Source organism: Chlamydotis macqueenii, chromosome Z, assembly GCF_036417535.1.
Source record: "Chlamydotis macqueenii isolate bChlMac1 chromosome Z, bChlMac1.mat, whole genome shotgun sequence".
Taxonomy (NCBI): Eukaryota; Metazoa; Chordata; class Aves; order Otidiformes; family Otididae; genus Chlamydotis; species Chlamydotis macqueenii.
The window spans coordinates 48,771,289-48,795,856 of NC_141593.1; the positions used below are offsets into that span (position 1 = coordinate 48,771,289).

At 41.4% G+C, this 24,568-nt stretch overlaps 1 protein-coding gene across 2 annotated transcripts in view; it reads left to right on the plus strand.

The window, feature by feature from the left end:
• The window catches only part of LOC104481213 (neuronal acetylcholine receptor subunit alpha-7), a 59,030-nt gene extending 36,843 nt beyond the window's left edge, over positions 1-22,187 (plus strand). For both annotated transcript variants that reach the window (XM_086770548.1, XM_086770547.1), the window contains 5 exons: positions 683-850; positions 2,854-3,048; positions 4,798-4,884; positions 15,666-15,775; positions 21,137-22,187. In XM_086770548.1, the coding sequence (XP_086626674.1) occupies positions 683-850; positions 2,854-3,048; positions 4,798-4,884; positions 15,666-15,775; positions 21,137-21,658 (1,082 nt within the window). In that variant the 3' untranslated portion in view covers positions 21,659-22,187. The remainder of the gene's footprint in view (positions 1-682; positions 851-2,853; positions 3,049-4,797; positions 4,885-15,665; positions 15,776-21,136) is intronic.
• The last annotated feature ends 2,381 nt before the right edge of the window (positions 22,188-24,568 follow it).

Sequence of the window (24,568 nt, forward strand, 5' to 3'; positions counted from 1 at the left end):
ATCCTGCTGTTTGTAGTAATAAATGAATAGTTTTCCCCAAGTCGAGTCTGTTTTGCCCGTAATGGTAACTTTAAGGATTTCTCCCTGTCCTTATCTCAAACCTCGAGCCGTTTTTCCTTATATTTTCTCTCCCTGTTCTCTCGGAGGGTGGGGGGAGTGAGAGAGAGACTGCGTAGTCTGGTCCTGATTGGGGCTGAACTACGACACAGAGTAAAATTCAAGGCCCAGATTAACATACAAAAGGTAAAGGCCAGCACCAAGCAAGGTTTAGCATAACAATGTGTTTTTAAGGGACTGTGGGTCTACTGCAGGGCCTGAGAAGGAACTCCTTTCAAAGAGCTTGTCACAGTACTTCCAACCACAGTGTGTGGACATGCACATATGCTACGCTTCTGTCAGGCCCTGCAGCACTGCCTGTGATCTGCCAGAGCCAACCAGCACTAGGAGACAGGCTGGGCTGCTCCTGGGTGGCCAGAGTGTCCTGGGCAACCTATCTCAAGAATACAGTGAAAGAGAGGGATATTCACTGCTTCTCCATGAAGGGAGGTTATTGTTTGGTAACACGATAACTACATCACATAGACTTTTGGAGAAGAAAGTTACTCACAATCGATCGGACAGATAAGGATAGAGATGAATTACACCCTGCACATGCTTGATTCTGATTAATTTATATCCACAGGCATTTTGAAGAGCACATGTTACATTGATGTTCGCTGGTTCCCCTTTGATGTGCAGAAGTGTGATTTGAAGTTTGGCTCCTGGACTCACAGTGGCTGGTTGATTGATCTGCAGATGCTCGAGGCTGATATTTCCAATTACATCTCAAATGGAGAGTGGGATTTAGTGGGTAAATCATCTAGCCTAAAAATTTTCAGTAGTCTAATTTACAAAGGCAAACCCAAATACATAGAAATGATCAATTTCACTGAGATGTGAAATATAGTTATTAAAAAGTTTGTCTGTAAGAGGCAGCAAAAAAAAAAAGAAAAAAAAATCACAGATCAGAGACCACCTTCCAGCCACATTCACTGAACTGTGTCTGAAAACACTGTGTTCTAAAGCAATTGTCTGCAGCTGAGTACATAAATGAAATCTACTGGTCCTGCTACATCTGAGCAGTTTGTCAGTACTAAACTTGGATGTATCTCATGTAGGTGCGTGGAACACTACTGTCACATCTACTATAACATGTCAGTCAAAAGTTGATTTGTGTAAAAAAACAGTATTGCAGCTAAACTGCAATGATCTTTTACAGAGCTGAATCTCTCTCCTCCAGAAAGCCATTAAAATGTCTACCACTTCATAATAACTGCAATTCAGTATGTCTCTCTTCCCTTCTGTGCTTTGGAAGATATCTGTATTTTTAAACAAGGAATCTATGCCCAGACCTACTTACTCAGAGTGAGTTCCTAGGGAGTTATTTTGAACTCATTTATCTCGATGCAAGTCAGAAGCAATGCTATGAAAATTGATAGAGCTTCGACTACCCTAAGGAATACTTGCAGAAGGGACATTTCATCTTCTAGTCTGGATATGTAGACAAGGAATTAACTATCACTGACCAACTGCATGCAGTAGTTTTACGATTCAGGGCATCTGAGAAATAATACAAGAAACATAATTGGTATTCAGTTTCATGAGAAGCTAAAGGACTTTGTAGGAAATTCCTCCAAAAGTTCATGCATTTCAGAGCACTCCTGACTTTCCAGTGCTCCTTTATAGTGGTTATTGCTGTCTAGTAACTTTGCATACCTGTAGTTTATCTGCCTTCAACCCTGACCAGAGGTGGACAAAATAGACCTTTATCTAGCTCATACAGCAAAAGCATTAAGTAACATCTCAAGCAAGCTGTGTCCATACAGTTATGGAGGCTTTGCCATGCCCCTGCCAAAATGTACATATTGTCACATCCTCTGTCATGTACACAGAAACGAAAAAGAGGTGAGCTATGGTGGCATGAAATATACAAGGTGCAGGAGTTCTTCCAGCTCCCCTGACATTTTCTGTGCTGCTGCAGTCCCCGCCACACAGCATCTCAAACAATCTACCACAGTTAGATCACTATGGCCAACCCTGCAGTACAGCTATATTGGACAACTATGTCTCTTAACTTGACACCTCTTTTGAAAATTAAGCCATATCCTGTTTGGTTTTTTTTTCTGACAAAACAAAGCAAATATTTATAAGGGAGTGACAGAAAAATAAGAATCAGTGGCACTTCTCAGACAGAAAATCTGCTGCCTGGGCTAGTGAACACGACATCAGCTGTTTGCCATAATTCCCTGGATACAGGAAGGCAGAATGCATGTTTCACTGAGTTAATCTTTGGCCATTGCTTTGAAATCTTTCCTTGTTGAGCTTGAGATGCTCAGAACTATTTTGATCTGGCCAAGATGAGCTTTCTTGACTAAACCAGGTTCTAATGACTCAGAAGACATGAAAATAAACCCTAGAAAACACAGAAGGCAGACTAAGAAGAGCAGATACCTTGCCCTGTTGCCTCGGATGTTGTTGAAGACACTGACACACTAAGAATTACCTTGGCTTATTTAACCCTGTAGTGATGTATTTCACCTTTCAAACAACATTGAAATGAGGCACATTGTCTCCTTTAGTCTATTCATCAATGTTTGCATCATTGGCCATAAGTGTCAGAAAATGTCTTTTGCCTGGTAACTGATCTGGAGTTTTCATTTCTCCCTTATAGGGCACTTCAAAGCACTCTTCAACACACAATGTGTGGCAGAGGTGCGACACATTGGCTCACAAACTATCAATTCTTGGCGCATTTGAAGGGAATACCCGGGAGTCAAGCATCTCTTCCCAATGCTCTGATATCCCTCTCTGTAGGTGTCCCAGGAAAGAGGAATGAGATGTATTATGAATGCTGTAAAGAACCATACCCAGACGTGACGTATACCATCACCATGCACCGACGCACCCTCTACTATGGCTTGAACCTGCTCATTCCCTGTGTTCTCATATCTGGCTTGGCACTGCTTGTCTTCCTTCTGCCAGCTGATTCAGGGGAGAAGATTTTATTAGGTAAATAGAAAATAATTAATTAAATTATTAAGTACTTCCTATAAAGTGGAAAATAAGTGCCGCATGGTGCTTGATGAATAAAGATTTTCCTGAAGGAGCAATAGAAGCACTGGTTTGGTTGCAGAAACCAGGGTAATAACTTTCTGTATGGAATTCACATGTCCTGTGCTAAACACTTCTAAAATCTTTTGATTTTACCCTAGGATGAGGCAGAACTTGCCACTGGCACAGGCAGCAGTGATAGTACTCTGTTGTCCCTGTTGTTCTGTCCTTTAGTACATCTCAGTGCATTTCACACCTGATTAACTCTGTTTTTTGAATAGGACATACTAAGACACAGAAAGTGAAGGGTTGTGAGCAGCAGCAGCTGGGCACTGGAGTTTCACTTTCTAAGTTCAGCTCCCAAACCACCAAGCCATGAGTCCCCCATGAATGCAAAGCAGTTGCCAGGGAAGGGCTAAATGAGATTCACTGTTGTGTCTGTCAATAAAGACAGGAGGGGTGCTTCCAAGAGAAGAAAGGGGAGAGCTGGAAATAGAGAAGAGTTGTCCGAGTGAGACAGTAAGAGTTATTTGTGCACAATTCTGATCAAGACAGAGACCTTAAAATCATTTGAAGTGCTCTTACTGTTAGTGGAAAAATCTGAGCAGCCTGTCTTATAAGAAGTAAAACACAGGTTATGGGGAATACAATTGCTGTTTGTGAAAAATAGGATGGAGATAAGGAAAATAGTTAAGTTGAAGTACAATGCTAACACGAAAATAGGAAACAGTGTGCATGCATTGACCTTGTGATTTCTCAGCACCAGGGCAGTTAAGCTTAGCAATAGTCTTTCCAGATAGACTAAACATAGAACTACTTTTAAATCAGGCTGCAGCTCTTTGGAGGGTGTTATATAATACGCAATAGCGAAAAACTAGAGTTAGGTCTGTGCAAGTTTCTCGTAGCCCTTAATAACCATCTGGGCTTTGTTTCATAGAATCATAGAATGGTTAGGGTTGGAAGGGACTTTCAAAGGTCATCTAGTCCAACCCCCCTGCAATGAGCAGGGACATCCCCAACTAGATCAGGTTGCTCAGAGCTTCATCCAACCTGGCCTTGAATGTTTCCAGGGATGGGGCATCCACCACCTCTCTGGGCAACCCGGTCCAGTGCTCTACAACCCTCATTGTAAAAAATTTTTTCCTAATATCCATTCTAAATCTACCTCCCTCTATTTTAAAACCATTACACCTCATTTTATCACAACAGACCCTACTGAACAGTCTCTCCCCATCTTTTCTGTAGGTCCCCTTGAGGTACTGGAAGACCGCTGTAAGGTCTACCCAGAGCCTCCTCTTGTCCAGGCTGAACAGCCCCAACTCTCTCAGCCTGTCCTCATAGGAGATGTGCTCCAGCCCTGTTATCATCTTATCATCTTATCATTATCGTTTGCACTGTGTTTTGGAAAAGCAATGTAGTTTACCAGTTCTGCAAGCTTCATTTCACTCAGCAGGAAAGATTTCTCCATTACTTTAAGGTGAGCAAGGGTTTGGGTGTAATTGACAAAAGTGAAAATACAGCAGCTAAAGTTGCATCCAAAAATGCTCTAATTTTTGTGCAAATACTTGTCTGCACTGACAGATATGAAGTCATGGGTTTGGCTCAGCCATAGATCAGGACAAGGTTATATTTAACAGCAAAGACATCAGAAGAGCCGCTACAGAGTTCATGTTCCTCATACTTCCCCTCCATGTTCACTCCCTGCAGGTATCACTGTCCTGCTTTCCCTGACCGTATTCATGCTGCTTGTGGCGGAGATCATGCCTGAAACTTCTGACTCAGTCCCACTAATAGGTAAGTTGATTTTCTCTGCTCTGTGCACAACGTATGATGCTTCTCAAGAGTTGTTCAGAGCCTGTTTGAGGACTGACTTTTTTTTGTTACTATAGTTTTGCATTTCAGCAATGTCAGGAGTAAATGTCTATCTGGGCTTTACTGCTTGCATGTATGAAAAGAGCTTTCATGAAGGATACAAAAAACGTCTGGAAATATCAGATAACCTGGTAACTGCAAGGATTGAGGGGACACAGAATCAATACACAATGTAGAGGTCTGGGTAGGCAAAGCACAAAGCCAACACCACCAGTGCAGAGGCACAAGTGGGATACTTGCATAGCACTCAGCCCTGGCTCTGAATTCATTGAGTCTGTCATAAAGTCCCTTCAACAGCTCTTTGGATGAAGTCGTGTGCACAGAGAGCTTTTGAAGATCTCAGTGTTTCTAGCTGGAGAATATTCATCATTCTTCTTACGCACCACCTGCCCTCCCTGCTGTTATACATCTCTTCCCCGCCTGCACCCTTCTCGTGCTCTTCTCTCTACCCCAAGAGCAACTCAAGGATCTACAGTCAAAATATATCGCTGGACCATTTTTAACATGTGCTGAAAACTATGGAACAGATTATAATTTTGGGAATATGGGCCAGACTGGCATTGTTACATTGTCTGTTTTCATAGGACGTTCCCTTTACTTTGATCTCATGGGACCTCAGTTTCTCAACTGTGAACTGGAGAAAGTGTTATTCCCTGATAACATAGCGAAGTACTGGAAATAAACCTGTTCTGGTTTACAAAATAAAGTGTGAACACCGCAGAAAAACTCAGAACTTGTTTAATTATAATCTCCTGAGCTTAGGTCTATATTTACATACAAATAATAAATAAAGTATACATTCCAGATAGTAGAAATAAACAAAAAATTTGACAATATTTGCTGATGGAAGGAGCACCTTACCATTTTATAATGAAAGCCTTGCACACAATATATCATGAATAGGACAAAAGACCATTTACTCAGACAACCTCATTATCTTATTTCGACAATTAAAACCTCAGACCTAGCTGTGGAGAAGGAGGGGCTATGCAACAGCAAGGGCAAAAATTCCCATAGGCAAGAGTTTCTGAAAGCCTCCAAATAACTTGGACATCTTAGTAAAGTCAACAGGACTCTTTCCTCTGAGTCACGTAGGAGTTTCCGAAAAACTAACAAAACTTCTCTCTGAATATATACCTAGGACTCCACAGAGGCAGATACAATTTTAAGAGAAACTTTATGTGTAGGAAGGAGACACAAGGCATCTTGGACCAGTCTTCATATAATCTTGCTTTGTGTAATACATGACAAAAGCTGTTTGGAATTAGTAAAAGGATGGACTTGCCTCTGCCCAGTTCACTAGCTGTAATCAGACCAGTTTCTACTGATACAGTCCCCTGTCAGAGAAGGTAAGATTTATACCAAGAAAAGCTATGAATAGTTATGTATTATTACAGATTTTGGTGCTGTATTAACAGATTAGTTTCTACTTATCACAGCATAGCTATGTGAACATTATGTATCAGGAGAGGGTGAGGGGCAATGCACAGTTACTGCCAGGTTACAGGAATAAACAAATCTTCTAAAGCATATAGTTTGAGAAAGATGCAAGTAATTTGACCTTGAAGTAGAAAGGTCCATTGCTGGTCTGCAGAAAAGCCAGTGTCACCTGTCTTCATGCACGTGGGAGCAGAAATACTCGGAAATGCACTTTAAAAGTCTGCATTATATTCTTTTGGTTTGGGTTTTTAAAAACAAACATGCATCCACATCTACCTAGATCTGGATGAACACTCCCAGCCTTTGCTAGTACAAAACCACTAGCACCTAACATGCTGTACCTCTTCTTTTTCTCTGCCTTCTGATGACAGCTTTAACTATTAACTGTAATAATACAGGAAAATCTCACAGCTGCTGTTTGGAGTGTCTTTGTTGGAAGGAAAGCTGGTCTAATATACTAGGAAGAAAATAACTAGCTTTTGAGGTCTGGTATATTTGCAAAGAAATGTGGAAATCATATCCTGATTCTTCTTATTTAAGGCCACTCTCCCTTGACCTCAACTTAGATTTACAATAAATGAAGCACCTCTCAGCCTAAATAATCACAAGGAACTTGCTTTTTTTTATATGAAGTGGCTCATTGTTTCCTTGGTATGTCCTCTGCATTCTCTGTTCAAAAGCTGCCCTGAGCAGAGACTCTCTTACTCCACGCATGCAACTTCCTCACACAGTGGACTCGTATTTTTATGTCGCTTAATGACTCCTGTTCTAATACACATTAAAAACAAGCCAGTTGCTTTTCTGCAAAAAGCAAGTGACAAAGCATGGCCTAGAAATCAGCAGCAGGCTGGTCAGCACTTTTGAGTACCAGGACCCTGCTGCTCCTCTACAGCGCAGGGTTATAGGTAAAGCATTCCTTTCCGCAGTAAGCCAGTCCCTTTCTGTGCCAAGAAATGTTCCAGTTGGGCAGGCTGAGTCACTACATTTGCCCCCGCTGTCATTCAGCTTTCTTCGGGGCTTGCATTCACATCAGTAACTAGCTACTCCTTGCCCAGAAGTATGTCTGGTCCTGTCATTCTCCAGAAGAGCATCCCTTTTTGGGGCAATAAGGTATTACCAAAGCTCAATTTTCAGTAGCATGTATATGTGCGAAGCAAGGCACCACAATCTTTCAAAAGCTGAATCCTCCCATTCTACAAACTCATATGCAATTCTAAAGAAAGGAGAAGTCTGGGAACCAGAGCAAAGATGCCTCTATTTCTGTTTAAAAACTTAACCACTCATAGCAACAGAAATCTGCTCAGCCACTTGGATCAAAAGTATTAAAGTCCCATGACATCTGTAAATGCAACAGTGTGACCATGGTCCAACACAAGTCAACTATATGAACAAGGCTTGTTTCACTATAGGGTCCTGGAGGTCCCTCCTGGCATTTAAAATCTCTAGAGTGTAGCTCCTAAAACATTTTCATACCATGAGTATACAGCAGCAGCTGTGTCCTAAATTTACCCTTCCTAGTATAGCTTAATCATGCCTCATGGGAATTGTGTCTGGCTGCACTCATGATTGACTTACTTTTTATTTCTCTCTTTAAAAATACTTTTATCATGAATCCATCTAAGTAGACAGCTGGAGTTCATTATTTGAGGAAGAGATATACAGAAATGCCAAGAAGTCCAGATGTGTTACAGATCTGAAATTAATGATCTGAGTGTACTATTCCCTGGATAAAATCATAAAGCTTGTGTGACATAGCTCAGATATACGAAAAAAATTGTTCTTTCTGGTTCTGAAATCTTATGCAATTATGCACAGATTTGTCTCACACTATAAATGGGGATTTCATGCACTTTCCTGCCCTACCAAGTAACGCAATTGCACCCAGTATAGTGCACAATATAGTAAGAAGGGATATCCATCTCCCACTTGTTCAGTGACCAAACTGAAGTTAAACATATACTATAATTTCAATTAGAGCTTTTGTACAAGCTCAGGTTCTGCCCATTGAAACTGAAGGCTTAGGTAATTCATCTGAGAACTACATTTAAGGTATTTAGATCTAAACTGGAAGGGCATTTTATTTCTATAAAGACAATGTGATCCACGTAAATAGCTCTATATAATCCGACCTGGTTTTGGTAATAGTTTTACGTCCGTCTCTGAAGATAGGATGAGTTTCTTCCTTAGGCAATAGATATACGCCTGAATTCCTTTTTTTTTAAAGAGCACTGTGCTTCTCTGTTTACAGTCTCCATAGCCCTGACTTTTTTCTTTAAACTGTGTTTTTCATTTGAAAGCAATCTTGTAATTAAGGCTAGGAAATCATGCATTAAAAAGTCACAAAGGAACGAGTTCCTCTAAGTCAAGACAGTTTCCTAAATGTAACTCCTCCCCTTCATGCTTATGCTTTGACTAGGACCTCCTTAATATTACATAGCTGGTGGCCATGCCTAACTGTATCCAGCAGTACTTAATAAAGCAGTGACCAGCATCTCATTCAGCTTGCACTGCTGTAGGAATGTCTTTAAAAAATAAATGCCTCAGTAGAAGCTGCAAGTTTGGACTTACAGACTTAAAAAAATTCAGGTCCTAAGGTAATGTTTAGTTACTATCAAACCTGGCCAGTGTTTCAGAAACACAGCTCAATCTGCAGCCCATGTTAAAGTAAGACATGGTCAGAAGCCATTGCTCTGGAAAACTGACAGCAACACAGTTATAAGCGTAACCAGCACAGCTTCCTGACCCTTCTTTCTCCCTGCCTGCAGTATTACCTCCAAGAGGGGAAGACATTTGGGGCCTGATGGCACTGAAAAGTTTGTAGCTCCATAGTCCCGGCTCCTCCCAGCACCAGATCTTTTGTTTTCAAGAAAACATCATTAAGTCCCCAGTCCTAGTAAGCAGCAGGTTTACCTCTTGTTCCACTCTGCAGTGAGACAGAGGCTGTAGGGTCTCTCCTCTACCCACCCACATCCACCTTGCACTCACCTCTGGTTTACTGCACTGCAGTCCCACTGCTGTGAGAAGAGGGCGACACCATGCAGAGACAGATCCTAAAATGCTTACTTTGAAAACCCCACTCAGCTCATTACTCTCGTATTGGTCCAAAGCTACTGCAGTCCTGGAGTTCAGGCTCCACATGGCACAGAAAGTACCAGTCACTCAGAGAAACAGCTAGGAGCACCAACAGCAGGACACTTTCAGCTTGAGACCAAAGCTGCAATAAGCTCTGAGTTGGCTGATCTCCCTCCACCCCAGCCAGCACTCTGAGGTAGTATCACTTTCAAAGTACTTTGTCAAAGCAGATAAGGCATGGTTCTGCACAAAAGTCAAATCTTGACATGAAATGTTCAGACCTCTCAAGGCCAGTCAGATTATTTGCTTCTCCCATAAACTCTTTTTACACCTGGAAATTCAAGGCATCCCCTTGCACAGGAGAAGTGCTTAATCATTTCTGATTTTTTTCCATGCCCAAATAACTCTAAAGAGCTGCAAATCATTATTTCCTTACAGGTCTCTCCAAAATAACACCACTGGATTTGGATCAAGAATCTGCATTTTGCTCTAAACAGTTTTAGCAGAAAGTGTGGAAGAACTGAAAGCTGACGTGCAGAAAGTGTTTGAAAGAGGAACAAGGGGATTATGAATGTGAGGAACTATCAGTTCCTATGATTAACATTCACGTGATGTTTCTGGCGGTTTTCTGCTGCCAGAAACACAATGTATCAAATAGTGCACAATAAAAATTAAGTTATCTTTACCTCCATATAACAAAACGGCATTTCTATCTGTCTTCTTTTGCTGAGGTCCTCTGCTTGCTTCTTTAAAAACCACAACATTTACTTGCTGCTTAGGGCTCTACTATCATGACTTATTTTCAGTTGTTTCACCTCCTTGTCATTCTTTATCGTGCCTATGTTATCTCAGTAAGAATGAAGGTTTTACGCTGTGAATGCAGAAGTTTGCAGCAGATCCTTGGGGTAATTTCTTGCAGTTAGTAATACAGCAAATGAGGCTGCCAGTTACTAAGACAAGAAAGTAATGTGGTGCTTTGCCACCTCCAGGAGTTACAGATTGTTTTAAGTTATGAGCATCAGGCATTAGTGGTTATGAGTAGAGAGAGAAAGTTAGATTAATCTCCTGTTACATTTTATGTTATCTGCATGAATGCCCTCAGCTGCTGCCACTTCAATTTACTCTGTCTCTTTTTGATTTTGTGGATTGCTTTTCCCCCTGCTCTTTCATAGTCCTGCCTGGTGCCTTGCTGGCGCCGGGAGTCTGCTCAGCCTCTTCCATGAAACAGAAAATCTCATTTGCAGCAGCTCTTACAGTTTCATGCCCTGTGATCAGTGGTGATTTGTCCCAAAGCCGTGAGTCTTAGACACTGTATTAAAAAGAAAAGAACAGTTTTACTTTTCAAACACCAGTTTTATTCTTCAAAAACATATAGGAGAAGAGTTTGAAAACACTGCAAAAACACTGCCACTGTTTTTACAAGTACCATAACCAAAAGGTAGACACAGGGTCCAATCAGGAAGTCTCTCTCTTTTAAGACAATTCCTGTTTATGAGGGACCAGCTGGACTGAGATGATGCTTTTCACTTCCTACTGTCAGTGAGAGCACAAGATGTTTCAGCTACAAAAATCTTGACAATGGTGGAAATTGTTTTCCTACCTACATTCTCTTCTGTGTTTTTTTAATGTCTGTATAATCGCACTAAATCAGCCAGCAAAGGAATCTCTCCTCTACCTTTTGGTTTCCCTGATCCCTGAGAAACTGTACCACCACCCATTGTAGACTGCAGCAGCATCTGCCTAGCACCAGCCCTGATCCCTGCCATAGGAGAAAAGAAGGGTGGTTGGAAGCCCCTCTGATGTTGTCTAAGGTTTCTTGCATCGTCCACAGTTCATTAACCTGGACTGTTTCCTGAAGGAGAAGTAGTGAATATCTCATTCTGTGCATACTCTGGGACATTTCTCCCATTTTCTTCCACTCCACCAGAAGCACTCGGCACTGGATGACTGAAATGACCAGACTTAGAGCAGCTCTAAACAAGTCCATCATGCAAAACCTGATGTTTCCTGAAAATAAGGAACACAAACAGGAACACCAGTGGGAGGTATCCAACCTGATCACTGTGAATATCTGAGTACAACACTCTCCTCCTTCCCCCACTGTTTCACAGGAACAGCAGGACTGTAACTGGTCACAGAAGCTCTACCTTTCCTATGATTAATTACGTTAACATTATCTGGATAATGTACTGCTGTCTCAGTCAGTGTTCAGTGATAACATCAACAAGGCAAATCATTTGATGTGGAATCATTTTGCTCCCCTCAGAGTGTCTTTTTTATTTACTCTGCTCCTAATCAGTCCTTAAATCTAATCCAGTTCCTCTCAAGCAGCAGATCTTTGAAAACATTGCTAAAATAACCCTAAGGTGCTTCTCTAGCATCAGGTAATGGCACAGAAGGTCCAAAAATGGTACTGGAAGCCGGTCAAGTTATGAATTGCAAGTCATTGCATTCCTTTTGATACTGGTACATCTTCAGGTGTCCTCATCAGAGGATACCTGCAAGAACAAATGGCTATTGTTACTGATTTTTGGAAAAGACTTTCTGGCTATCTGTGATTGTATTAGATTCATATTTACTATGACAACAGCACCTGATTATCTTCTGACAGTGCTGAGACAGAGGCTGACAACTCCCAGATGTTAAAACAGCTGTCCAAGTAGTGTGTATCATGCTTCCTTTGGCAAACAAAGGGAAGAAAATCAACTGTAGAAGCACAAATAATTCATACAATTTGAAAGATCAACTGAGCATCCAAACCAGTTTTTCCATATACATACACAACTGCTGAAGAAAGCACCATGCAGGTTTGAAAACCGCGTCTATCAGTGACCAGTGCAGACCTTGGTATCCCTGGAGAATGTTGCTGTGTAAATCAGGGATATTGAGGGGCTCCAAAACTGGTCTTCTGATCCCTTTTCCTGGCCTGTGGCAACTGTCCAGGGCAGAGAGTGCAAATGAGTCAGTTCCCCTCCAGAAGGGACCAGTCGCTTGCCAGCTGTGCCTCAGAGCAGCTGACATACAGCAGACAGGCCCCCACTCTTTCAAGTGCACTCCGGTTTGGGATTGATGGTTCTTACACTGTCCACAGTGAAGAGCCTCCAAGCTGACCCATCCATACCAGGGAAGACCTAGTAACCAGAAGCTCTTAAGAAGGATACCAAGAGCTGCTTAAAGAGCTGCTGAGCATTTCTCTTCTGCAGTTTAAATTAAAGGGGCTGAGCTTCTTTGTAAAATCTGATTTACATTTACCCTTGCCAACAGACACACAGAGGACTCTGTGGGAGTGGCAGCTTCAAAGCCCTAACTGCATAAGTGCTGTAGGCTTTATGATGGACCCTAAAATACTTGCGAAAAAAAAGTCTAGTGGCTGGACTGTGGTTGCCTCTTGGGAGACTGAAGCTCAGTTCTTACTCCACTGTCTCCTGTGCGACATCTCACAGGAAAGTACCCCGTTTCTGTGCTCAGTAACATCAGTGGAGGCCCAGAAATAAAGTTTGATAATTCAGGTCCCTGTGGGACCTAGGGTAGGAAGTACTGAAGACTGCAGTCCTGTGACTCCAGGGAAAGTGTTATCTATGCACGTTGTCACTTGATCCGTTCAGCAGCTAGGCTTCTCTGCTCACAGGGTATCTGGAGAAGGTTGAGTCATGGTCACATCAGAGAGGGTGTAAGAAGAGAAAAGGGACAGCCATCCTTGTAGCTTTTACCAGGTGATGAGTTTGATCTGACTGATATGAGGGCTAAAGACTGCCAGCAACAGAAATTATAAACCAGCAGACTAGAGAAGGATTAAGCCATACTTTTAGGGAGGTTCATGAGAGACAGCACAGGATTCTTCCCCACCACTTTTCCTGACTGCTGCAGGAGTTCTGCTGCCAGGAAAGAGAGCATGTAGGTTTAAACCCCTGAAGGAAATGCACTTTTCCCTCAGGAAATGCTGAGTGGTTATGGATACTGTTTCAGAGCCAGCACTGTTTTGCCTCATGGATTTACCCACTCAGTTCTAGGGCCTTTCCTTCCCTTATAGGTGAACCATCACTGAACTTGGCTAGTTCTTGGCCATCCCTTCCTGTGGCTATGCCTCATTGCAGGGTCTGGATTTTAAGTACAGAGCCATATTTTCCATTAGAGAGACCCATGGGCAGAAGATCTAGCAATTTCTTTGTGAACAATGCCTATTAGATCTACCTTGTTTTGCCACAGGAAAGGAGGCAAAAGCTTTCATCATATCTCCAGCTAGAGATGTGAAAGGCTAACATGACAGGTGTGATACTTCCTTCCTCACCTTTTGCTGTTGGTTCTTCAGGGCTGGCAAAATCCAGCCCTAGAGGAGGTCTGGGCTGTCCAGGGCTTTGGGGCTTTCTCCTCCTGAAATTAATACAGTGCCTGCACGTATCTGGGCTGCCTGCCAGTTCTCATTTCACAGATATCTTGTGACATTTGATTGCCTGACAGTGATAAGAGGGTTGAAGTACCATGCCCTATTTCCTCCATCCTTACTTTTCAAGTGTACATTGAACAGAAGCCCCCTTCCAAATGCAGGTAATGCACACTCAGCCATCTTCCTTGCCTATCACCATGCAAAAACATAAAACTATAAAACTTTTTCTTTATGGCTGCACAGGTCCCATACAGTTCCCAGTCTGTTCCTGAGAGAACTGTTTTCCGTGCTTACTAGCAGATCTCTATAGCAGTTTCCTGACCCCTGTTGCTGGGTTTACAGCACAAAAAACTGAGAGTGTGAATTCCTCTGCTAATCATTGGCTGGGATCTTGAGTCAGATCATGCCAAGTTGTTTCCAAGTTTAACCAGATGACTAATTTTCCAAGGATCTGTGAAAAATTCTAGCCAAAGCCATTTTAAATGGACCACTTCAGGTCTTTGAAGTCTGGTGGTGTCAAGATGGGTGGAATTTATGGAAGTTATTTAGTGAGTTATGGAAGTAATTAAATGAGTGGTATCAACGCTGCTGTGTTTCTGTTACATGAGGCATACTGGAATTTGATCAGCCAGCTGCCCTGAAACCTGAGTTCCTGGTTTGCTCTGCTTCTGCCTGGCTGTTGCCTCTGTTATCTCATGAGTAATTGCAACAGAGACCTTTCAATTCCTCTCACCCTTGAGGCTGTTCTTCTAATCCAGCTGCATAATTCATTTTGCTATGGAAGACGATGACAACCTCTTGAATGCAATGCCAGTTGCAGCATTGGTTTCAGGAAGGCTTGAGAACCTTATTATTATGAACAAGCCTTTTATTGCTGAGGCAGTGGGAAGTGGTATTAAGAAATAGAGCCAGACCAAACCTTGCCTTGGAGCCTGTACTGAATCTTTAACTTTCCCTGCAAGCTGCAGGGGGGAGGGCTCAGGGTGGGAAGAGACTGCAGTTTGAGGCAGTGTGATGTGCTCTGCAACATCACCCCAGCGTATCAGCCAATAGCAATGCTCCCTGTGTGTTTTGCCACAGCAGCCTTCAAATGTCATTAGCCCTGCGGGTACTTCCTCTTTACGCTCCAGTGCATCAACCTCACTCCTGGGATGAGGAAGATGCACTGCCACTTAGGAGATAACGATTTAAAGTCTCCATTCTGGCATTCAAGATCTTTGTTTCTTTCTGCATGGCAGGATTAAATTTAGCACTCAGAAAGGGTGTAGTGTGCTTTTGTAGGAAACAAAAGAAGTAATTTTGAGCACTATGGAGGATGCTGAAAAATACACCTAACCTCTTATGAGCAGTGGTGGGATGAGGGAGGGGGTGTGATGGCACTTCCTGAGAGGGTCCAGTGACACTATAAGGATAGCATTTCCCTCCAGCACCTCTAGTGGAACTGCAGGGTGGCCCAGGGCTGGGGATGCTGCTGTTCAGTGGGTCTGGTCAGCCCAACTCCTCCTGTCAAGGCAGCAGGCAGGTCCTTAGCAGGGGGCCCTACTTTCCTCTCTGGGAACAAAAATGAAGCAGCTTATGCCTTTAACTGGTTCTAGCTGTTCCCTCACTGAAGAGGAGAGAGCTGAGCAGGTACACTAAACACCTCAAAGGTCTCAAATGCTCCAGTGTGGAAGACTAGAGGAGAGAATGTTTGCATATAACACAGCGCTTCTCAAATTTAGATCTCCAGGCACGGCCAAGGAATATTATTTTCCTTTTGTTTGTTTTTTTTTTCCCTCTCCTAACCAAGTCTTCCTTTTACTTGCAGCTCAGTATTTTGCTAGCATCATGGTCATCGTTGGTCTGTCTGTAGTGGTAACAGTGCTGGTTCTGCAGTTTCACCATCGTGACCTGCAAGCCGGAAAGATGCCCAAATGGGTAAGCAGCTTTGGGGGCAAATATTCAACAGCCTATTGAAAGAAAAAATAATCTAAAAGCTAGTGTAAACTAGTTATAAATGAGGACTAGAACTTGTTCTCAGTTAATCTGAAAAGTCAACTACAGCTAGTATATGTGACACTTATGTTTGCTATTGGAGGGAAAGAACAAATGTGGTAAATTCACTTTTCTATTAAAACTAGTATCTGTTATTTGGATTTTCTATTGAAACTTACAGCGGGGTGGTCGAGTCATCTTGCTCAGCACCTGCTTTGTAAGTCCTAACCCCGTGGGCAACACCTTTGATTTCTTATCCAGCAGACACCAGTTCTGATAAAATGTGACATTTCAAAGCACTGTACACTGTCTCTGCTGAGCAGTTTATCTGCTTTGTTCCCTTACAGATGTTCTCACTGTGGTTTGTGACAGAGCTGTAATCTCCCGAAACAAAGACAGCAAGTGAAGCCAGTTTGCTTCTGTCTTGCAACAGTTCCAGTTATGAGCCAGTTCTCTGATTTGCTGGAACGTCAGGGACTCTAATACCCCAGTGTTGAATACTAAACCCAGTTGTGCTTCTCACAGCTTGAAGGGTCCTGCTGCCGTACCACCAGCAGAAACAGAAAGGCAATGATTTCGGCTCAGTCTGGCTGTACTGAGAAGACCCTTGGACTTCCCTGGCTCAGAAATCTGCCTTCTGCTGAAGGCACATTCACTTTTCTGTATGGAAAACCAGTTTTGTCTGCTGCCATCTAATCAATTCACAGTGCATTCGCATGTAGACCTGCTTTTATTTACAGCAGCAGATTCTGTTGGCCCAGTGAGGTTTGAAACCAGCTCCAGCTGGCTTTCAGGAGGAATGTGTTTCCTTACAATGTTCAGGTTAAAAGAAAATGATGCTTTTTTTCTCTCTCCTTTTCCTAAGAATATATTTTAGAACAGGCAAGGTATGCTTTTATTTACAAAAAGAAAAGGAATGAAAGCAGAAGCAGATGCAAGTAGTCATGGTCAACTATCTATCCACCTTGGTTTCACAGAAATCTGGTTTTACAGCATCCTCTGGCATCTTATTCACCACAGTTGTCATGCTAGACAATTATCCTGATATGATGTTGAACATTACATCGTTACCAATGTCAGCCTTAGTACAGAACAGCTTTCTAATTTTACTTTTCTAAAAATCATAAAATCATAGAATCGTTAGGGTTGGAAGGGACCTTTAAAGGCCATCTAGTCCAACCCCCCTGCAAGGACCAGGGACATCTCCAACTAGATCAAGTTGCTCAGAACCTCATCCAACCTGGCCTTGAATGTTTTCAGGGATGGGGCATCCACCACCTCTCTGGGCAACCTGGTCCAATGTTCTGCCACCCTCATTGTAAGAATAAACTGCAGCATCAACACAAATTAAAAAAAAAAACCATCCAGTAGCAGTTAAGCATACTGGCAATTATTTCTTAAAGTGATGGATCATTTAAAATTATCTTACTTTCAAGATAGCAGAGCATGTGAATTCTGGTTGAACCTGCATGTAAGCAAGACCTGAGGGCATAAATCTGAGTAAACATACTTCAGACGTCTATCTGGACATTGTATGCTGCAACATAACAGTGCCCATGGACAATTTTGTTGTTTTGTCTGCTTTTCAAAGAGCCTAGACACAATGACTCATGTTAAGTCTGCTTACAGGCCCTGGAAGTCAGCTCTTGCTCCCTACCAGTTCTTGCTGTCTTGGCTGGAAACACAGCATGGAGCAAATTCTCACTCTTAGTAACCTTGTTCAATGGCCTGACACCTGAACTGGCATACATTACAAAAATACCATCAGGAAGCATGTGGAAAGCGCTGCTAGGAAGCACAGATGATAGACTCTGAAAGCTGTAGACTAAGCAAGCTGACAGGACTGAGACATCTCAAGAGAAAAAGGGTGAATGCTAAGTGTGTAGGGAAGAGGCTGACCCCACAAAACTGGGTATTAATCCTCAGCAAGGCTCAGTCATTAGGATTCATGGTAAAGTCTCATTATTTTTTCTTTTTTTTTCTGTCCACCTGTATCAGGTGTTTCTTATAGAGACACCTTGAAAGATTTTTGCTCATTAAAAATCAGGAATCTCAGATAATCATCTGCAGAAAGAAGGAAATTGCTATCTGTTATCTGCAGTTCCAGTCCCAGCTGATACCTCTACCATCTACTTGCTGCCCGCACCCTCCTCATCCTGGCAGAGCCAGACACGAGTTTATTGCAAAGCTGTAACCCTGATTAGTTGTTACTAAAGAATTGTTCTTTACCTCTCAGTTAAATGAAATTAGCTACTGGAGTAAGTTGCAAGGGCTTGGCATTGGCTTTGTGTGGGACCTGCTCCAAACCTAGAAGATTAAACATTGGCTGAACACCTGCTTTCTAAACTATTTACAGTTGATCATCTTTTCCCTCCTTGTCTCTCTAGGGGTCTATGCTTGGCCTTTGAACCAGAGAGACAGATGTGTCTGTTAGTATTTAACCTCTCTGTAGGTGCTGTAGGTCCCTTACTTCACTGCTGATATTCGTGTCTTCCTTTCTGTTAATCTGTGACAATTTACAGAAGCCAACTTTTTCCAAGAGAGAAGTTTAAATCTGAAGTATTCAGTCAGGGCATTTGTTGGCTAATCAGTTGAGAAGTGAAAGCTGGTGGCTACTTGACACTTTTCATAATGCCTGTTGAGCTAGCCTGGAAAAGAGCACTGAAGAAGGTCCAGCTAAGGAGCAGTTGGCAGTGGGTAACTTCAGGCATTGGGTTACAGCTCCATCGACGTAGCTCTGCTGACAAGCAAGACTGTTGTTGCATAGGCAAGAGATATGAAGAGACCAAGCACAGAGAGAATAAAGGGTTTTGTGGGAAAAGGCAAGAGTGCTCTACCTCTTTGCTGCACCCAAATCAGCAGGTTTGTTAGGTTTCAGACTTTTCTTTTGAAAGACAAATCTGGACATGCACAGATTGGCTCAGGTGCTGATGCCTCTTATCAAGAGAGCTTTAATTGGAGACTCTTCCCTCTGGACTGGGCCAGGCAGGTGGCTGTGATGGGAGCTAGCAGTACTGTTTATTATGCTTAGGGCAGGACCTGAGTGGAGAGTGTCACAGGAAGGTTAGGCTGTTGAGCTGTGAGGGCAGGTGTACCTGTGTCTTCCCTTTACAGAAACCCCAATATGATAATGCAAGTGAGAACATAGATTCATATCATCATGCTTGTGCTGTTTTCCAACAATCCTTATGGTGCAGCTGTCTCCTCAATGAATTGGTATGACAAGAACAGACCTGTGTGTCTGTGTTTTCAAGGAAATAAGGCACTTGGAAGTTCAAGGAAATTAAAAGCTGTGTTGCTATCTTCTGCATATTTATTTTTCTGTGGGAAATGCATTTGGCTGTATTTATAAATGTAATTTCCGTAAGGAGTAAATACTTTATCTTGGAAGAAAAACTAGCATTCCTGTAGACTAGAGCTTTTTCACCTCACATCTCCTTCCAGAGCTAAGGCAGACATATTAACATTTTCTAATAAGAAAGTTTAGTATTTTGGAATTTCACAGTACTGGAGAATTAATTTCCCTCCCCTCTTTGCCACTGACACTGTTGAAATATTGCTAGCAATTAAGACCTTCTTTTTGTTTCATGATGTTCAATTTTGTGACCATAAACAGCCAAAGGATGTTCTAATTAAGTAAGTTCAATTAAATCCAGGATCAACTTTTTTTTAGGCTGCTGTGTTACAGTTTTCTATCTGTCTGTGGTGACCATGGAGAAAATAATGAAATATTTAAAGACCCCAATGAAAGCAGAATAATATGAGTCACAGGAAAATAGTCTCTGAGGATGAAGAATAAAAGATTCATTAGTGGGAGAGAAGAAGAAAAGCTCACAGAAAATGACATGGGGCTGTGACCTGGAAGACCACTCACTGCAGAATTTAAAATTTGTGTAACCATCTTCCACTGCTCATAATTTTTGACTTTTACAATTATTATTTCCACCTGTGGTAGTTAATGCCTCCTGCTGTCTGAAATTATGCTTGTCATTACAGCAGAAACTCAAAGTACTCACTGTAATTTCCCCATCCCTGCATCTGTGCTGTGCCATCACAGGAGACAACTCATCCTGCATCAACCCAGGAGGGTGTGGTCCTGAGTCAAACATGGCCAAAGGGACTGAAGGAGGATCACATAGGGAGTCCTGGGCCAAGGCTCAGAAGTAAAACTAGAGGTCACTTCTGCCCTATCCTGGACATCAGATAATTTGACTTGTAACCAGAATGATAAAGTCATTAAAGAGGCCACTTATCTTCCCAGAGGGACTTTCACAAGCACATTGCAAATGTCCAATATTTATAAGTAATACCTGTAGGACTATATAATGACAAGATTTTAGTGATTTAGTTTGCTGCCCTTCACACAAGATGTTACTGATTTTAAGTATTTTTACTGCCTTTCACAGGAAACAATAGGAATCATAGCAGGCTCAGATTTCAGACAAGACATCTAAAGGTCTGTTCAGTGGGAAAAAATGCTGGATGCACTTTCTGGAGTTAGCTCTTTTGCTGACCTTGGCAAGAAACATATGGGACACAATCTGGTGTGTGCAGGTTGCAGTGCTCTTGCGATACGCCAGAGGAGTTGTACACTAGAGCACAGGGAAATTACAGCAGTTCATATTAGCACTCAGATAATGAACTGCCCAATTTAATTGATTCACTGTTATTCTTTTGAAAAAAGGCTTGTTGTATTATGAGGCTGAACTCTTCAAAGGAGTATTAAAATGGCTTTCAAATGAAAAAAAAAAAAAAACAAACCAACAACCAAGGCTGTTTAGTTAGACTTAAACAATAGAGACAGGGGTGGGGAATGTGCTAAAACCAGCTGTTAGACTATTGTATACGGGTTTTTTTTTCAGCAAAATCTAAACGTTGTCCTCCCAAATATTAAAGCGTATCTCTTTCCATATTATCTAAGTAATTACTAAAAACCATGTAGCCATTTTTTTTTTTTTGGCTAGATGCTCAGTTACAGAGATCTGGGATTGTTTGCTAAAGACAGAACTTTAAGAATAATTTTGCGAAAAGATTTTACTTCTCTTTTGCTTTATAAGCTAAATGGGCATTGAACACCTCTATGTTCAAAACATATCAAAAAAAAGGTCATTCTTGGGAAGAAATCAGACCTCAAAAAAACAAACAAACAAACAAACATTTGAAAGCAGATAGCTGGAGAACACAGAAAACAGTCAGTCTTTCTGAAGTACCATACAGACTAAAGATAATAGTCATGACATATTTCAAAAACTTTTAAAATACATGGAAGTTCCCTTTATTTCTATTATGATAACTCTCTTTCAGGTCCGGGTCATCCTGCTGAATTGGTGTGCTTGGTTTTTACGAATGAAAAAGCCTGGGGAAAATATGAAGCCCCTCTCTCGCAAATATAGGTATTCCAAGCACCATCTGAGTGTAAACAACATGGAGATGAATGTCCTACCGGGGCACCAGTCCAGCAATGGCAACACAATTTACACCTACCACATGATGGAGAATCTGTGCTGCCCCCAGAAGAATGATCTGGGCAGCAAGAGTGGAAAGATTACTTGCCCCTTAGAAGAAGATGATGAGCTTGTTCAAACAAAAGCTTTAATGGATACTATTCCCGTGATTGTGAAGATCCTAGAGGAAGTTCAGTTCATAGCAATGCGCTTTAGAAAACAAGATGAAGGTGAAGAGATCTGCAGTGAGTGGAAGTTTGCAGCTGCTGTCATAGACAGATTATGCCTGGTTGCATTTACCCTTTTTGCCATCATTTGCACATTTACGATACTCATGTCTGCTCCAAATTTTATAGAGGCTGTTTCAAATGATTTTGCTTAAGGATTTCAAAGATGAGCAAATAATTTATAAGTGAATATTGCCAGTAATTTTGCTAGATAATTTAACTCAAATAGAGAAGTGTACTTACATGTGCTAACACTAACAGAAGGGGATGACAATAATTTCAGGAGGTAATTATTCCTGATGTTAGTAACTGTAGTTACTGAATAGTAAACATATTGAGCTCTGTTATTTATTTCATATACTAGTTCCACTTGTAATTTTGTCATGATCTGTGACAAACGATAGACAAGAATTCAAACCTGTAATATATTTATTACAAGTTCACACCGGTATCAATGTATTACTATGATGTGTGAATTTTAGATATTGTTAATAATTTAAACTATTATTGATGACTATAAGCTTTACAGCATTTTGTTGTTCTCTGTAGATTTGTGTTTTATCATTTTTGTTTAGTGTGGCTGTGACATTCAGTCCTTACATTTGACACACATATCTCCACACACAGTCTTATGAAGCTGTATATTGTATTTACGAAAATAAACTATCACTGTGTTAGCTCTTACTAGTGCATTGATTTGAATATTTTTTCAGTAAATATGTTAATTGAATGTATTTTTCCCAGAATATTACCTTTTTTCTTTCCTTGTCTTTTTTTTTTTTTTTCTTTCAATTAAGAAATGGTTGTTGTGAGGTTGGGGAAAAAATCATTCTTCATGCTGACAATCATATATATAATTAACGGTGTTTTCTTAGCTCTACTGTTGCTTAACTGTTTCTGCCACCTTGAAACCCTACTTAATTTGAAATATGTCTGATCTCTTGGGACACAGTTGCCAGTCTAATCTGACTAAATCTGTGTAATTAGAGCAAAAATCTTGGCTCTGCATAATCTGTAGGAAATTTGCCACTGGTTTCATTGGGCTTAGTTTGTATATTTAGTCTACACCACTGACGTAGCATTAAGAGAAGGGCAAAAAAAAGCAGTATTCTCAATAGCAGCTTATTTCCACTCATTACTGTAGGTGGGAATGACACTTCTGTTGGTATGATTTTGTTTTACCTCCTTATTACAGCAGAGTCACAAAAGGACATGGTCTAATGTAGACACTTTTGCTCTTTGGGCTAACACAGCACTTTTCTGAATGTTCACTAAAAAAGAACAACCTATTATCTTCTCTGTCTGACTTTCAACATCCTATTCTTACAGTGTTAGTGTACCAAAACTGAGAATTCCTCTATCTGTGATGGAATCCTTCCCACCACGATTCTTGGAGAGAAAGCAGCAGATCATGGTGCTATTACTCAATAAAAAGTATTTCCATCTAAAAGGTGATGGTGACGCTAGTAGTTCTAAAGACTGAAGGAATATGCAACTATTTATTTTAGGATAAGGTGCTTGAGCTTTTCCACTATTGCTCTTCCTTAGGTGGTGATGGCTCCCTTTAAGTAGAGACTTCACTGTAATGTTACCTCTCTAAAATTAGATCATCATACCAATGGATTTATCACACTGCTTGGAGTTTGAAAAAGCAACTAAAAGTTATTGGAGGTCCTGGCTACAGCAACTTGTTTTGTATTTCAGTTAGCTTTTGCACTTCTTGCAGTTACTTGAGTCCTGTGTGCAGCTCAAACGGGTAACAATGGCTTATAGTAAAAGCTTCTACTGAAAATTCCATTCATATTTCAGAGAGATCTTGTTTTCCATTATTAGAGCATTAGTGCTTTAACTAGCTCTTATAAGCCTGCAGGAGAAAACTCCAATGATCTCTGCTTCTTTCTCCTCCCCATTTTGCTGCTTCTGCTTACAAAATTTGCCTTGCTGAGGTACACATGCAATTCAAGAGGGGTTTGTCTAACTAAACAGCAGAACTAGGCTGGAGGGTTGAGGTTAGTGATATCAGGTTCTGCTCTTGGACAGCAGCTGAAATGCTCATTGCAAGTTATTGCTTTAGTTATGGGGATAATCAATAAATAAAAAGTCTAAATATCCAATTACTTCCACAGCTTGTGATGCAGGATCCTAAATGACCTTTAGAACACTTGCTCAAGGACCACTAATATTTTTGCTTGAAAATATCAATTTTTAAAAGTAATCCACAGTGACAGGATAAAAAGATAAAAGCTAATGTTAAAGCACATGGTCACAATAACTTAGCATCCTAATGCAAATCATGTTTCCTTACTTGAAACTGAGTTGTTGTATAAGAGTATTTTTAAGTGGATTTATACATCTTAGGATCAGAAGGAGGACAGAAACTATCTGAAAACAACAGTGGAAAATTAATTTCAATCACTTTTTTATTTTATAAAAAGCTGTGCAAACAAAAAAAAAAATCCATTTATAGTTCAGGACCTTATACTGTGTTGTAGTTCAGCCGTGAATGGGACCAGACTACGCAGTCTCTCTCTCACTCCCACCAACTCTCCGAGAGAATAGGGAGAGATAATATAAAGAAAAAGGCTCAAGGTCTGAGATAAGGACAGGGAGAAATCCTTAAAATTACTGTTATGGGCAAAACAGACTCGACCTGGGAAAAACTATTAATTTATTTCTAAAATCAAAGCAGGATAATGAGAACAAGATGACTTTCCCCCACCCCTCCCTCTTCCCAGGCTTAACATTATCTCAACCATCTTCCCCCCACACTGAGCGGCACAGCAGGGAAGAGGGAATGGGGGTTATGGTCAGTTCATCACACGTTGTTTTACGCCGCTGCTTTATGGTCGGGGGAAGAACTCCCCACATTCCTCCCCTGCGCCAGTGTGGGATCCCACCCATGCGCCACAGTCCTTCGTGAAACTGCTCCAGTGTGGATCATCTCTTCCATGGGGTGCAGTCCCTCCAGAACAGCTGCTCCAGTGGGTCCTCCATGGGCCACAGCCTCCTTCAGGCATCCACCTGCCCTGATGTGGGGTCCTCCATGGGCTGCAGGTGAATCTCTG